At 40.3% G+C, this 13,954-nt stretch overlaps 1 protein-coding gene across 1 annotated transcript in view; it reads left to right on the top strand.

The window, feature by feature from the left end:
* Nucleotides 1-11,424, top strand: part of ROR1 (receptor tyrosine kinase like orphan receptor 1) — a 178,943-nt gene extending 167,519 nt beyond the window's left edge. Inside the window, exon 9 of the mRNA XM_047873562.1 lies at nt 6,851-11,424. Coding sequence (XP_047729518.1) covers nt 6,851-8,278 — 1,428 coding nt within the window. The 3' untranslated portion in view covers nt 8,279-11,424. The remainder of the gene's footprint in view (nt 1-6,850) is intronic.
* Nucleotides 11,425-13,954: the final 2,530 nt, after the last annotated feature.

The raw sequence follows: 13,954 nt of genomic DNA, 5'->3' as shown, positions 1-13,954 counted from the left end.
ATATTAGAGAGCAAGCAAGTCCCCAAGGAATATAGATCTCATGGAGAACTTTGCTTAAAAAAAAAAAAAGGACCTGCTAATGTCCTATTACCCCATATCCCCCTCTAATTTTAATGAGGCTGAGGAAAAATGCCACTGTATTCAATCCATTGTAGCTCATCTCCTCAAGATACTTGGGTCTGGCTAGAATCAGCAAATGTATAGCAAATGAGATTTGTAAAAGGGCGTGGTAAAGGAACCACTACAAGGATGGCAGGGACTACAGGGGATGGTTTGAGTCAATTGTATGAATACAACTTCAGTTCTTTTTAGTATCTGCCGTTGGAGCCACCTTCCTGTCCTGGAGAACCACTCTGGGTTCTGTTTCCCTCCCCCTCATGTCACTCAGCTTTTTATCTGTGTCCAACTTCAAGTTGGGCTCAAAAGTAGAGCATTCATACCCTGTTCAGGTTAGAAGCCCAAAGTCGCAAATCTGTGGATCCCTGCTGCACGCAAATGTCAGCCATCACGAAATCCTCCCCCTCTTCCTACAGCCATCACTTATGTAGAGTGGGCAGGAAATGGCAGGTTAGTCATAAGCTTTGTCACCCAGAGGAATCATTTGAAATGTATTATCACCTAAGGTGTAACTTCTCAAAGGTAGAAAGAGATAAAGTCATTGAGTCTGTCCTCCTTATCCATCTACCACCTATATAATTACAATGTAAAAAAAAAAAAAAACCCTACTCCTGGTTCATTGCTTTCATATCCAAAGGTAATAGATCTAAAAGCATCACATGTCCCCACTTAGTATTTGTCACTCAGGTGAAGGAAGCCACCAACATCAGCCTGGCCTCCATCAGCTGGTTAGACAGGACCACAAGAGTCACATCTGACTCACATCTAAATGACTGTCATCTAAAATGTTCTCCCTTCTTTTTCCTCCTGCGAAGAGCTCATTCAAACCCTAATAGAGTTGCTTTTCAAAAATTTCTAAGGAAAGAAGCAGATTCGGATTTTAGAATAACGTATCAACTTCTACATCAACTTTGATTTTTCCTCCTCCTCTCCCCCCCCAAATTATAGAATTTTTAAAACCTCAGTGAGGCAGATGTGTGTTTACTTTGAGAAGCAAAAATGTTAACATTTAAACTGAAAGCCTGTTTCAGTTTTAAGGTACTTAATTGCCTTACAGCATATAATAAACTGAGCCCATCTTGTCATTCAACTAATGGAAGGAGTGATAAAGAGATAGGAGCCCAGGACCCTATTCATTTCAGTTTTCCTTTGTACTTAGTTTACTTTGGCACTGTGCCTTATGTGTATTTTACACTTCTTTACATTTTGTACATCCCTGTATGACAAATACTTGTCAAACAAAAACTAAACAGATTTATAACCCCTTAACTTGAAATGAGCCAAAATTGAGCTGCCAAAACTTTATGACTTCATTTTCTTTCATAGTTTTCCACGACATTGGGTTCAAACAGACAAACCCCACTTGAGGTCAAGCAGAGGTCATTTCACTTTCATTACTAAAATATAATTTACAATATGCCAGACCTAAACAAGTTTAGCCTAAAGGGTTTGTATAATGTAAACCATCTGTTCCTCAACAATACAGCTAATTTCCTGCCGTCACTGTAGGGTCTACTGACTGCTTCTTTAAGAGTTTTTATGATTTTTTAACTAGTTCAGGATTTATGTAAAATTTGAAAATGAGTCTATAGTTAAGACACATTTGTACCAAGTAACCTGAGCATTTTAAAAATGCAAATCACTGTGTAAATTGTTCCCCTGAAACTAAGCTCTGAGCAGTTTTTCTGGTAACTTCTAGGCCGGCTGCCGCACAGGTGTTCCCAAGAAAGGTTTTGTGAAATCTGCCATTTTAGTTGCTTTTCCAAAGGGAATCCCCAAATTTGGTTATGACAAGCCCTGGTGAACTGTTCCTTCCTTCTATAGGCTAGAGAGGAGCTGGGACTCTGTGCCATATGGCCCACCGGGTATGGGTGGGATGTGAGAAGACACACTTAGGGTCAAAATGTGCTCTCATGTGTCTGAACAGGGGAAAAGAACAATTAGAAGTCCATAGAGCGACCACACACTGAAGGCTGACCTCACAGCCCTGTGAGGTGTCAGGCCCCAGGCTAAGCCTCCAGAGGCCTTCTGTGTCAAACTGGGATTGCCCGCCAACAGGCTTCTCTGATTTCAGAAAGAAATGGTGTGGCCCAAAACAGAAGGGCTTGCAGTGCAAGTGTGGTTCTTTTGGCTCTTCTGAAAATTCTTGATGCTTTTCAAGCCTCTTTCTCCATGTGCAAAATGCTAAGAGTAAGAGTTCTTTTTCCAAAGGCAAATAGCAGAGAACTAATTTGCTTACCTCAGTGCAGGGGAACGCAGCCCGTCTTAGCTGTGAAGCCCCAGGGGCTATGTGTCAGGCCGATGCCAAGGTCCTGTCCACCCGTCTTCTCCAGACCCCAGAATCCTGGCCAGCTTGTTTCCTTGTCCCATCTGCCACCATCTACTCTTCCACGTGGGTTCTTGCTCCCTCCACCCATATGCATCTCCCAGAATCCTAGAGGAGCAGGCCACATGTCACTCAAATTGTACCCAACTTCGGGCTCCAAAACAAATTCTCTGTTTTGAGATTGAAGATTTTTAAGATTTTAAGGTGTTTTTTTGTTTTTACTAATAACTACACACAAACAGGAAAAGATTAATAGGAGGAAATGTAATGCATTTTTTATTTATTTTAGTGTTTATTAATTTTGAGAGAGAGAGAGAGCATGTGAGCAGGGGAGAGGGGCAGAGAGAGAGGGAGAAAGAATCCCAAGCAGGCTCCACACTCAGTCTGGAGCACAACGCAAGGCTTGATCTCACAACCTGAGATCATGACCTGAGCTGAAATCAAGAGTTGGATGCTCACCTGATTGAGCCATCCGGGTGCCCCAAATGCATTATGAAAAGAACAACAGGGACGCCTGGGTGGCTCAGTCGGTTAAGCGTCTGACTTTGGCTTAGTTCATGATCTCACAGTTCGTGGTTTGAGCCCCGCACTGGGCTCTGTGCTGACAACTCAGAGCCTGGAGCCTGCTTCGGATTCTATGTCTCCCTCTCTCTCTCTGCCCCTCCTGCACTGGTGCTATGTCTCTCTGTCTCTCAAGAGTGAATAAATGTAAATAAATAAATAAATAACTAAATACCACAACATAAAGGGAATTATAGAACACTGGCTAGAAGTACTTAAGGCTATAAATGGATATAAGTCATTTGCATTTACCTCACTTACTGGATTTCTTCCACAATAAGTATAATAAGATTGATTTAAGATTACTTACTAGGTGGAAATTACTTTCATACATTGTTGCATTTAATCCCTACTGTAACTATGTAAATTGCTTATCATTTCATGGATATGGAAATAGAGGTTCAGAAAAGTTCAGAAACTCGCTCAACGTCAACCACCTAAGATATAGGACCTCCCCCCACAGGATTATTGTCATAAATGAGTTAATATTTGTTAAGTGCTTAGGACAGTATCTAGCATTTAGTAAATGTTATACAAGTATTAACTAATATTAATAGAAAGCAACATGTCCAAGATGCAAATTCAGATTGGTATGATTCCAAAGGCCACACAGTTTGAATATACTGTACTTCCTATGGATTAGTTCCAGCAGGGGGAGGAAAAGGGAGTAGTCCTAATGCCTAATACTCCTTGAGTTTAGTTATGAATTCCTATTTTCCCTCAAAATTTTTTATTGTTCAGTCCCATACCCTTCTCTCTTACCAAAGCCTGGAGATCCTGTTTAGGTCCAAAAGTAACACCTACTATGCCATTCAGGGGACCTTCACGTAAATTGGACTCAATTAGAGCATTAGGAAAAATTGTGATAGAAATCCCAACATCATGCAGGAGAAATTCACCTTGGGTTGGTCTTCCCACGAAAGCAAAATCATCTCAGGGGAGTCTGGGTGGCTCAGTCCATTAAGCATCTGACTCTTGATTTTGGCTGAGTCCCAGAGTTGTGGGATAGAGCCCCGCATCAGGCTCCACACCGAGCATGGAGCCTGCTTAAGATTCTCCCTCTCTCTCACTCTCTCTCTGTCTCTCTCTCTCTCTGTCTACCCTTCTCCTCCACTTGCACTCTCTCTTTCTAAAATAAATGTATGTAAGCCAATTTGACAATAAATTATATTAAAAATAATAAAAGAAAATAAAATAAATGAAATGAAAATTTTTATAAAAAAGCAAATCAGAGTTTCTCAATAAATATGCAAATAAACATGAATATATTCACTCTTTTTCACCTCTTTCACAAAAGCAGCATGCAGCATTAACTATTCTTTTGCTTTTTATGTATTTTTAATTTTTTTAATGTTTATTTTTGAGGGGGGGTTGGTGAGGAGCAGAGAGAGAGGGAGACACAGAATCCAAGCAGCCTCCAGGCTCTGAGCTGTCAGCACAGAGCCTGACATGGGGCTCAATCCTATGAACCATGAGATCATGACCTGAGCTGAAGTCTGACACTTAACCGACTGAGCCACCCAGGTGCCCCGCTTTTTATTTTTGGCTTAGCAATAAGATTTGGAGATCTTTCCATATCAGCACGTAGAAAATGTGCTCGTTCTTAAATTATGTAATATTCTATTATTGGCTTTGCCATAATTAATATAACCAGTCTCCTCTAGGTAGACATTGAGGCTGTTTCTAATCCTTTGTTCCTGCAATACTATAATGAATAGGACTGGATCAATAAGTAAGTTTTAATTTACTGCATGTTTAAAGCAATGTGGTACCATTACTTTAAGCAGAAGTAACTTTCCTGTAAGACATTTCCAAATACAAACCCCTTGAGATCTGCTTTAATGAATAAATGAGACATATTTATAATAGGAAATATTATTTGCATGGGCAAATTAATGTTTCAAAATTCTCAATTTTATTTCATCCTCTTAAGTGAGTATTTTCCTACATGTTTATTTACACTTATATAATTAGGTTAATGGGCATTTTGCCCTGGAAAATCAGCCTTGAACAGAGCTAATCATCATGAATTTTAAATTAATACAATTTGGATTAGAGAAATATTTTTACTTCGTTTTCTAAACTGTTGTTTTAAACTCTGCACAGAGAGCTCTGAATTCCATATGTATTTGCCACATTGCCACCTTTAATTGGAATACTCAGAGCAATCATCTTTTTCTAAAATATTTGAAGTGCAGAGATTATTTTTAAAATCAGTTTATGTATTGGGGCGCCTGGGTGGCTCAGTTGGTTAAGCGTCCAACTTCAGCTCAGGTCATGATCTCGCGGTTTGTGAGTTTGAGCCCCGTGTCAGGCTCTGTGCTGACAGCTCAGAGAGCCTGTTTCAGATTCTGTGTCTCCCTCTCTCTCTCTGACCGTCCCCCATTCTTGCTGTGTGTCTCTCTGCCTCAAAAATAAATAAACGTTAAAAAAAATTTTTTTTAATCAGTTTATGTACAAATGCATTCCTTTTATGATCTTTTTCTTAATAAATTCATCTCAAAGTCAGGCTAGATTTGAGGTGAATTTCAAATATTACAGCCACGATCAAATGTCACAATTTAGTATTTTCATTGTGAGCTAGATCCTTTTTCCTGTCTGTCTTAAGGTCAGTTAGTAAACAACCCAGTTGTGAAGCTGTAAGGTTATCAATTGGTATGAAGGGTAAATGCCTCCCTTCAAGGAAATGAAATGTGATTGAGAGGACAAAATATTCATAAAAAGAACAGCAACAGCAAGGTAATAACTAAAAGTTAAATAGCCCTTATCGTGTGCCAGGCATCACATTGAGTACTTTAAAAATGTTAATCTATTAGTACTTTAAAAATGTTAATCTATTCATAGGAACCCTATAAGATAAGTGCAATTATTATCAATTATTATCATCCCATTTTACAGATGAAGGAATTGAGGTAGAGGATGATTAAATACTGTACCTAGCGTCACACAGCTGGTAAGTGGGAAAGGCAGGATTCAAACTCTAATTGTCTGACTGTGGAGGCCATGCATGTAACCCACCCCCACACTGCCTCTTGCATGTGGTGGCCTTCAGACACTAAAGCAAAAGGAAGCCAGAGGAGGCAAAGATCATAGTGGTCACGAAGAGTTTCAGAAGGAAAACTCTGATGAGCAGAGAGGAGTGGATTCCAAAGCTCCCTACCTCTACTGGGAGCGCTCAGGAGGACAGCCTTTCATTGTGGTTTCTATGGCTTTTCCCACAATAAATATCCTAAGAATAAGAAAGCATTGCAGGAACAGAGGTATTAGGCAAGAATGGCCATGGTGTTTAAGGGTGGTCACTGAGCAGACCTATTTAAATAATGTGATGCTATCATATAGAGAAGTAGCAAGGGTAGGTGGGTTAGGACCAGATCACACACACTCTATGTCCCAGGCTAAGAATTAAGGCTGTATTCTCTCCAGCGGCGCCTCTCACACTGTAATGTTCAATGAAATCACCTGGGATCTTCTTGTTAAATGCACATTCTGATCCAGCAGGTCTGAGGTGGGCCCAAGAGCCCTCATTTGTAATAAGCTTGAGAGATGCTGATGTTACTGGTCCCAGAACCACACTTTGAGTAGCAAGACGGTAGGCTCCAGCAGGAAATTGCCATTGGAGCAGGGGATGTAGATGGGGGGGGGGGGGTGTCGGAGTGGAATGATAGACAGTTACCTGTGGCACCTCCTCTAAGTTGTGGCCAGCAATTTTAAAGACTTATAGACCTACGGTGTTTTATTTGGTCTGATTTCTAGAACTTTTCTCTATATGCCCCACCCCTCCTCTCAGATGCCACGATGTCTTGCCTTAAGTGTTTTCAACTACACTTTTCCTTTCTTTCTATACAGAGCAAGGCTAAAGAGCTGCCACTCTCTGCTGTACGTTTTATGGAAGAATTGGGGGAATGTGCCTTTGGAAAGATCTATAAGGGCCATCTCTATCTCCCAGGCATGGACCATGCTCAATTGGTTGCTATAAAGACCTTGAAAGACTATAACAACCCCCAGCAATGGACAGAATTTCAACAGGAAGCCTCCCTGATGGCCGAACTACACCACCCCAATATCGTCTGCCTTCTGGGTGCTGTCACTCAGGAACAGCCTGTGTGTATGCTTTTTGAGTATATGAATCAGGGGGATCTCCATGAGTTCCTTATCATGCGCTCCCCACATTCTGATGTTGGCTGTAGCAGTGACGAAGACGGGACCGTAAAATCCAGCCTGGATCATGGAGATTTTCTGCACATAGCAATTCAGATTGCAGCCGGCATGGAGTACCTGTCTAGTCACTTCTTTGTCCATAAGGACCTTGCAGCTCGCAATATTTTAATCGGAGAGCAACTTCATGTAAAGATTTCAGACCTTGGGCTTTCCAGAGAAATCTACTCTGCCGATTACTACAGGGTGCAGAGTAAGTCTTTGCTGCCCATTCGCTGGATGCCCCCTGAAGCCATCATGTATGGCAAATTCTCTTCTGATTCAGATATCTGGTCCTTCGGGGTTGTCTTGTGGGAGATCTTCAGTTTTGGACTGCAACCGTATTACGGATTTAGTAACCAGGAAGTGATCGAAATGGTAAGGAAACGACAGCTGTTACCATGCTCCGAAGATTGCCCGCCCAGAATGTACAGCCTCATGACAGAGTGCTGGAATGAGATTCCTTCCAGGAGACCAAGATTTAAAGATATCCATGTCCGGCTTCGGTCCTGGGAGGGACTTTCAAGTCACACCAGCTCCACTACTCCTTCAGGGGGAAATGCTACCACGCAGACAACCTCCCTTAGCGCCAGCCCAGTGAGTAATCTCAGTAACCCCAGATATCCCAATTATATGTTCCCGAGCCAGGGTATTACACCACAGGGCCAGATTGCTGGTTTCATTGGCCCACCAATACCTCAGAACCAGCGATTTATCCCCATCAATGGATACCCAATACCTCCTGGCTATGCGGCATTTCCAGCTGCCCACTACCAACCGACAGGCCCTCCCAGAGTGATTCAGCATTGCCCGCCTCCCAAGAGTCGGTCCCCGAGCAGTGCCAGTGGGTCGACTAGCACTGGTCATGTGACCAGCTTGCCCTCTTCAGGATCTAATCAGGAAGCAAACATTCCCTTACTACCACACATGTCGATTCCAAATCATCCCAGTGGAATGGGTATCACCGTTTTTGGCAACAAGTCTCAAAAACCCTACAAAATAGACTCAAAGCAACCGTCTTTGCTAGGAGACTCCAATATTCACGGACACACCGAATCTATGATTTCTGCAGAACTGTAAAATGCATGACTTTTGTAAATGTGGTATACAGGAAAAACTAGAAAGCCGTAGAAAAGATTTAAATTCAAATGTTTTTATTAAAGTAAGGTTCTCACTTAGCAGACATTGCAACAAGTATCTTCTGTGAAGTTTAACTGTGTCTTACCAAGCAGGGCAGACAACCAGCCAGAAAAAGAAAACATTGTGGGATTAACACTCCATCAGGGGTACACGACATGGCATTGGGATTGGTACATCTGGTTTCACGTACTAAAAACTGCAAACCAGTGAAGAAGAAAAGAATCTCGTGATTAAATATCAAACCAAAAAGGAAAGTCAAATGGTGCTTTGTGTATTTGCCTCCGTTCGCCATGACTGGTCTCTCCCCAAAATGTATATACCGTAGCATTTGTCTACCTGCTGTCTTATCTTCAGGACAAATGTTCAGGAATTGTGTTGATTCAATTTAGACTCTATGCATTCTTGTATGAAAATGATGTTCAGGATCAATGAGGAAACTGTAGGCAAAATTTGAAATCCCAGATGGAAACGAGCCATAAGACAAGTGTAAGATACCCTGAGGCCATCTACACAGTGGGGCTTCTTTGGGAAGGTACAGAATGTGCCTCTTTGTGAATCTCCTCTGCTGATCACGAAGGCCTTTTCCACATTATCGTTTTCCACAGTGTGTTTACACGAGCCCTTGAAATAATATAGGGCATCAGACCATAAGAAGGCTAGACGTGGATGCTGGAATTGATTGTTGGTTGATAGTTCACTCCATTGCATTAGAAATGAGGAACCAAAGGAAGCACAGTCAGGAAAATGGTCCCTCGGCCTAGATCAGCACCCCTGGGAGAGGAACAAGGTTTCCCATGGGGCAGCCTCACGGGAGCTTCCCTGGAACAATAGGATTGAAGAATAGAGGTATGGCTGCAGACCAGCACATTAGTGCTTACAACCTCCTGAATATGAATCTTCCTAGGTGTAGGGGGCCCACCATCAATGGACTCTGGGGAAGTAGGAAACTCTATGACACCAATACCTAGTTAAAGTTTCTCTCACCTTTATTTTTTTTCTGATCTGGAAATGTTCATAGATTTTATTCCAGCACCAGGAATTACGACCATTTATTCATAGTATTAGTTGGAATCCAAAGACTATGAATTCTATTTTGTAAAACATTACAGTATTTTTTTTAAACACAGGTACTGAATTCTCATTTCAAAGATAACCATGAATTGAAATTTTGAAGCTGGTGAATAGAAGAAACATAATCATTTTTGCCTTAGGAGGGAGGCATCAAATGTGCATTTCATGCCACTTACCTACTAGCCATCTTTTGCCAAGTTTAGAATTCTTATGGGTTTCAAGTTCTATATAGAAAGGAATGTTATGTTAGATTTTTCTCTTGTTAAAAAATAACTCCTTTATTCTAAGAACAATGTCTCAAGGTCTCATTTTTTTAATCATTACTATTTTACAACTAAAGAGACTTACAAAGAGACTTTACAGGATATAAAATAATTCCTGGAAATGATATCTGATGAGGAGAATGTAAAGCACATTGATGTTTCAATTTTGTAAAAAGAAAAAAAAATGCAATTAGGATGAGAAATCAAGGAAATCTGTTTACCAAATGTGTTGCAATTTTCCCAAACACTGAATCTTCAAACAATGAACATGGACTTATCGGTACTGTGAACTCAAAGAATTGGCTATATCCAGTTTTGTTGAAAGATAAATTAAGAAATATTTTTGTGGCATAAGTAAGCTGGTTCAAGAGCTACATTTCTTAACTTTAGGTCGAGGAGAATATTTGGATCCTTTTGTTGCTATGCAACTGTTTAATGATGAAGATTCAAACCACAATTTTGTATATCATACGACAATCAATGGTTTTCCAAGGATATTTATTATTTTAAGTAAACATGATTTCAGTGAATCTGAGTTTTTCTAGGAGTCCCTTAAAGGGAAATTAGCATTCCGTGAGCCAGTAAAATACGTACTCTGGAAAAACATTACTATGGTAAAAAGTAAATTCAAGTTAGTTTTTTATAAAGAACTATAACATTTATTTTAAACATTTTATAATTACTGAAGTCATTAAGGTGAGCAAACCAAATTTCAAAACCACTTGTAATAATGTATTTTGTGATAGCACTGTGATACTACATAACACAGTCCCTTTTGTATTAAAATGGTATTTTTTTCACAAACTGAAAAATGTCCTTCGCTTTGTTGACAATGTTTTGTAAGATGACTTTATTTTCAGATCTTTTTCTTTTTTTTCCTTATTTTTTCCTTTTTTTTTTTTTTTTTTTTTTTGCACAAAACTATGTTTATGGTTTGTATCACAGAAGTGAAAATATATCTCTGCATTTTTATATCCGGTCTGTTTCTTTGTTTCCTTTGTTTGTTTCTTTTTAACTCGATATAGATTTCCTTCAAATATATCATGGCGATATTCAGATATCTTGCCCTCCCATATCTTTTCTTATTTTCACTGCATGCATTTAATCACTGTATTACTTAATGTTTGATCTGTTATTATGGGCATTTCAAGTAGACAAGCATGGATGTAATGACAAAAAGGCTATTTTATATTGAGGATATGTGCATTTGTATTTCACACACCAGCGATGATATTAAACACTGATTACTTTATGCTGCTGTTTATTAAAAATGTTTACCATATAATATTATTTCCTGAATATTGCTATCCTGGAGGTATTTGGGGATTTTAATATTATTTCTCTAATTATTGACATTTCATAGAAAAAGGAATCATAATTCTTATTTACTATAATTCCTATTTCATTGAAATGATTTTTTTTTTTTAAGTAGGCTTTTAAAATAGATTTGGGCATTCTTTTGCCACTGACCACAGGTGGAAAGGAAAAGATCCCAATGATTTCATGACCATATACTATCCAACTATATATGGCAAGCTTTTAGTTTTTAAAATCAAAATAATATATTGAATAATTACTTTACAACCAAATGGAATGTAAAAATTGGTTTTCAAAGTTGCATCCTTTTCTGCCTTGTTTCCGTGTGAACTTAGACATCAAAAATCATGTCTTCAAACTCTGAAGAAGAAAGAGCTGTGTACATCTTATCATGTTCAACTTAGATTCCAATCATACTGATAAAATAAAAAGAAATGTGGCCATTTAATTGTCACAGCTTATCTTTATGACCTTCTTTGCCCAAAAGAAAGAGTTCCCCATCTGGCAATTAATACACACTGTCAAAGAAAATGAGTATCATTATGAAAGTTCAAAGAACTTGTCCATTCTGCTCTTTAATACAGAAGGGAATACAATAAAACCTTCAGGGCCTTATCCATCTGTTTTAGGTACAGTTCTTGTCACCACCTCAGCGATCAAACTCAATAAAGCAGTCACCTCTCATGGCAGTGAGATGGATGTCAGGTTGGGTTTCTCCCTCTCATGTGAATTCTTCAGTCTGCCCTTCACTCCTATTTCCTTCTGTCTCTCCAGGCTCTTCCCCTCCCACCATCCCCAATCCCTTCAGCTCTGTGATTTGGGCCTTACCCTAATCACCAACATCTGCAAATTTGCAACACCACCTCAGATAATGCCTATTACAAACCACTAACTACTGATTAAAGGGAGCTCTATTATCTACCTATCCCAGTGGTTCAAAGATGATTACCTATCCCAGTGGTTCACAGAGTGTGGTCCTCAGACTAGCAGACCTTGGAACTTGTCAGAAATGCAAATTCTCAGGCCCCTCTTTGAAGCCCTGAATCCAAAAATCTGGGGATGGAACCCAGCAGTTTTTGTTTTAACAAGCTCTCCTATGATCTAAACATTGAGGTGGCAAGTGGCGGGGTGGTGGGGGGGGTGTGGTCATTACATCCTTAGAAATGTATGTGAAAGCATTTAATAACACATTTGCCACTTTGGTTCCCCTTAAAGAAAATCAAGTTTTAGTGAAAAATTAAGCAGTAAAATCCTTTTGCTTTAACCATTTGACAATTGGTTATATGCTTTGTAGCTGTTGTCTTGGATAGAGAATAGCCCCAGCCTTTGACAAGACTACCTTGTCTAGCTCCCTCGAGACCCCTATTCCTGGGTAGTAATCAAAAGCTTTTTCCTTCATGTGGACAAGCTCAAAAGACTTGGTCTCTTAGTGTACTTTCTCTGACTCCTTGCAGCGATGATTAACACAACTAAAAGCGCTCTCCTCTGTGTTGCAACTTCACACAGTCCGGGTCAGGGATAGGCTGCTCTTTCTTGGGAGGAAGAAAGATCTGGCTCCTAGAAAGCATCAGGCAGAAGCAGCTGCAGAGGCTCCCCTCTCCCCTGAACTTCCTGTGACAACTTGACCCACTTGGCTGGATGCAGTCACCTGTGGCGCATTCCACTGTGTTCTTTTGCCAGTTGCAGCCCATCAGACCTCGCTGGCTGGCTGTGTTTCTGTGCTCCCCACAGCCTGTAGAGACTGAAAGCTCTGAAGGAGGACAATAAGGAGCCACGGGAGGTGCTAGGGGTGAAGCTCATACTCTTAATTTATATAGCATTTTTTTAGGGCAATAGTTTAAAAGCTAAGGAGAAAATGCTAGTTTAGAAGAGAAGGAACAAGGGATCACATGCCTAAGAGGAACTTGTTTGCAGCCAAAATACGACTGCACCTGAAGTTTGTTACCATAAATGCCAAGAGTACTAAGGAGTCTGTTAACTCGGAGGAAGGAGAGACTTACAAACCATCAGAGTTCTCAAGGTCATTGTAATCCCCTAGGAAATTAGGCGGGGAAGATTTAAAAAAAATGGAGACATACAGGGAGAAAGTCTGCTGACATATTTATGACTAGCTGAATCATATGCGCCTATGAAATGCATATTCACAAACGAGTACTATAACATTTGCTGACAAGGCCTGACATGGTGCATAGTCTCACCAAAGTGACCAGGTTAGTAAATATTCTTATCTGGGAATGGTAAAGTTGGGAGAAAGGCCCCTCTTTAAGATTAGATAGGACATCCTTACACTTTGAAAAAGGCCAGTATCCTGACATGCTGAATAAAGATAATTCAGGGAATGTTCCACTTGAAGGAGAGTGGTTCTCAATATCAGTCTTTGTTGGACATCCCATGCAAAATCCACATCCCATGCAAAACAACAGAACTTGCTGCCCACGATCATAAATTAGTGCTAAAGCTCTCCCTGACCTTAGAGGCATGTGAATTTTGCAGCAGAAATAGGGAGAGGTCAGGCTTCATCCTACACCAAGTGGTCCTTGACCAATGCAATCCTTGGACAGAGAAACAGTCATTTCATCTGTCATCCGGGCCTATTCTAATACAATTCCCTGAAAGGTTTCTTTTGAGTCTACACCCATTAAGATCACTTACTTGAAGGAGACTGAAACACCCCAATTGCGTGATCTAGATGTTAACTAAGAATCAACCTAGGAAGACTAAAACTAATAATCAGGCAAAATGACAGTACTTATTTGTACTTCCCCAATTCACTCTGGAAACAGAGTGTATTCATTGTATTGGTCAGCGTGGCTGCAGTCATACCTCCAAAATCTCAGGGACTTGCATTATGTTTACTTCTCATTTCCATCAGTCAGCAGAGGTAGGTCTGGGGCTGTGGCCCTGCTCCCAGGTCTTGGAAGGATCAGCTGTTCTTATGGCCTGGGGGGAAAAAAAAAAGAGCAAG

This window comes from Prionailurus viverrinus, chromosome C1 (genome assembly GCF_022837055.1).
Source record: "Prionailurus viverrinus isolate Anna chromosome C1, UM_Priviv_1.0, whole genome shotgun sequence".
Taxonomy (NCBI): domain Eukaryota; kingdom Metazoa; phylum Chordata; class Mammalia; order Carnivora; family Felidae; genus Prionailurus; species Prionailurus viverrinus.
The sequence above is the reverse complement of the archived record's forward strand: the minus strand, read 5'-3'. Positions and strand labels throughout refer to the sequence as shown.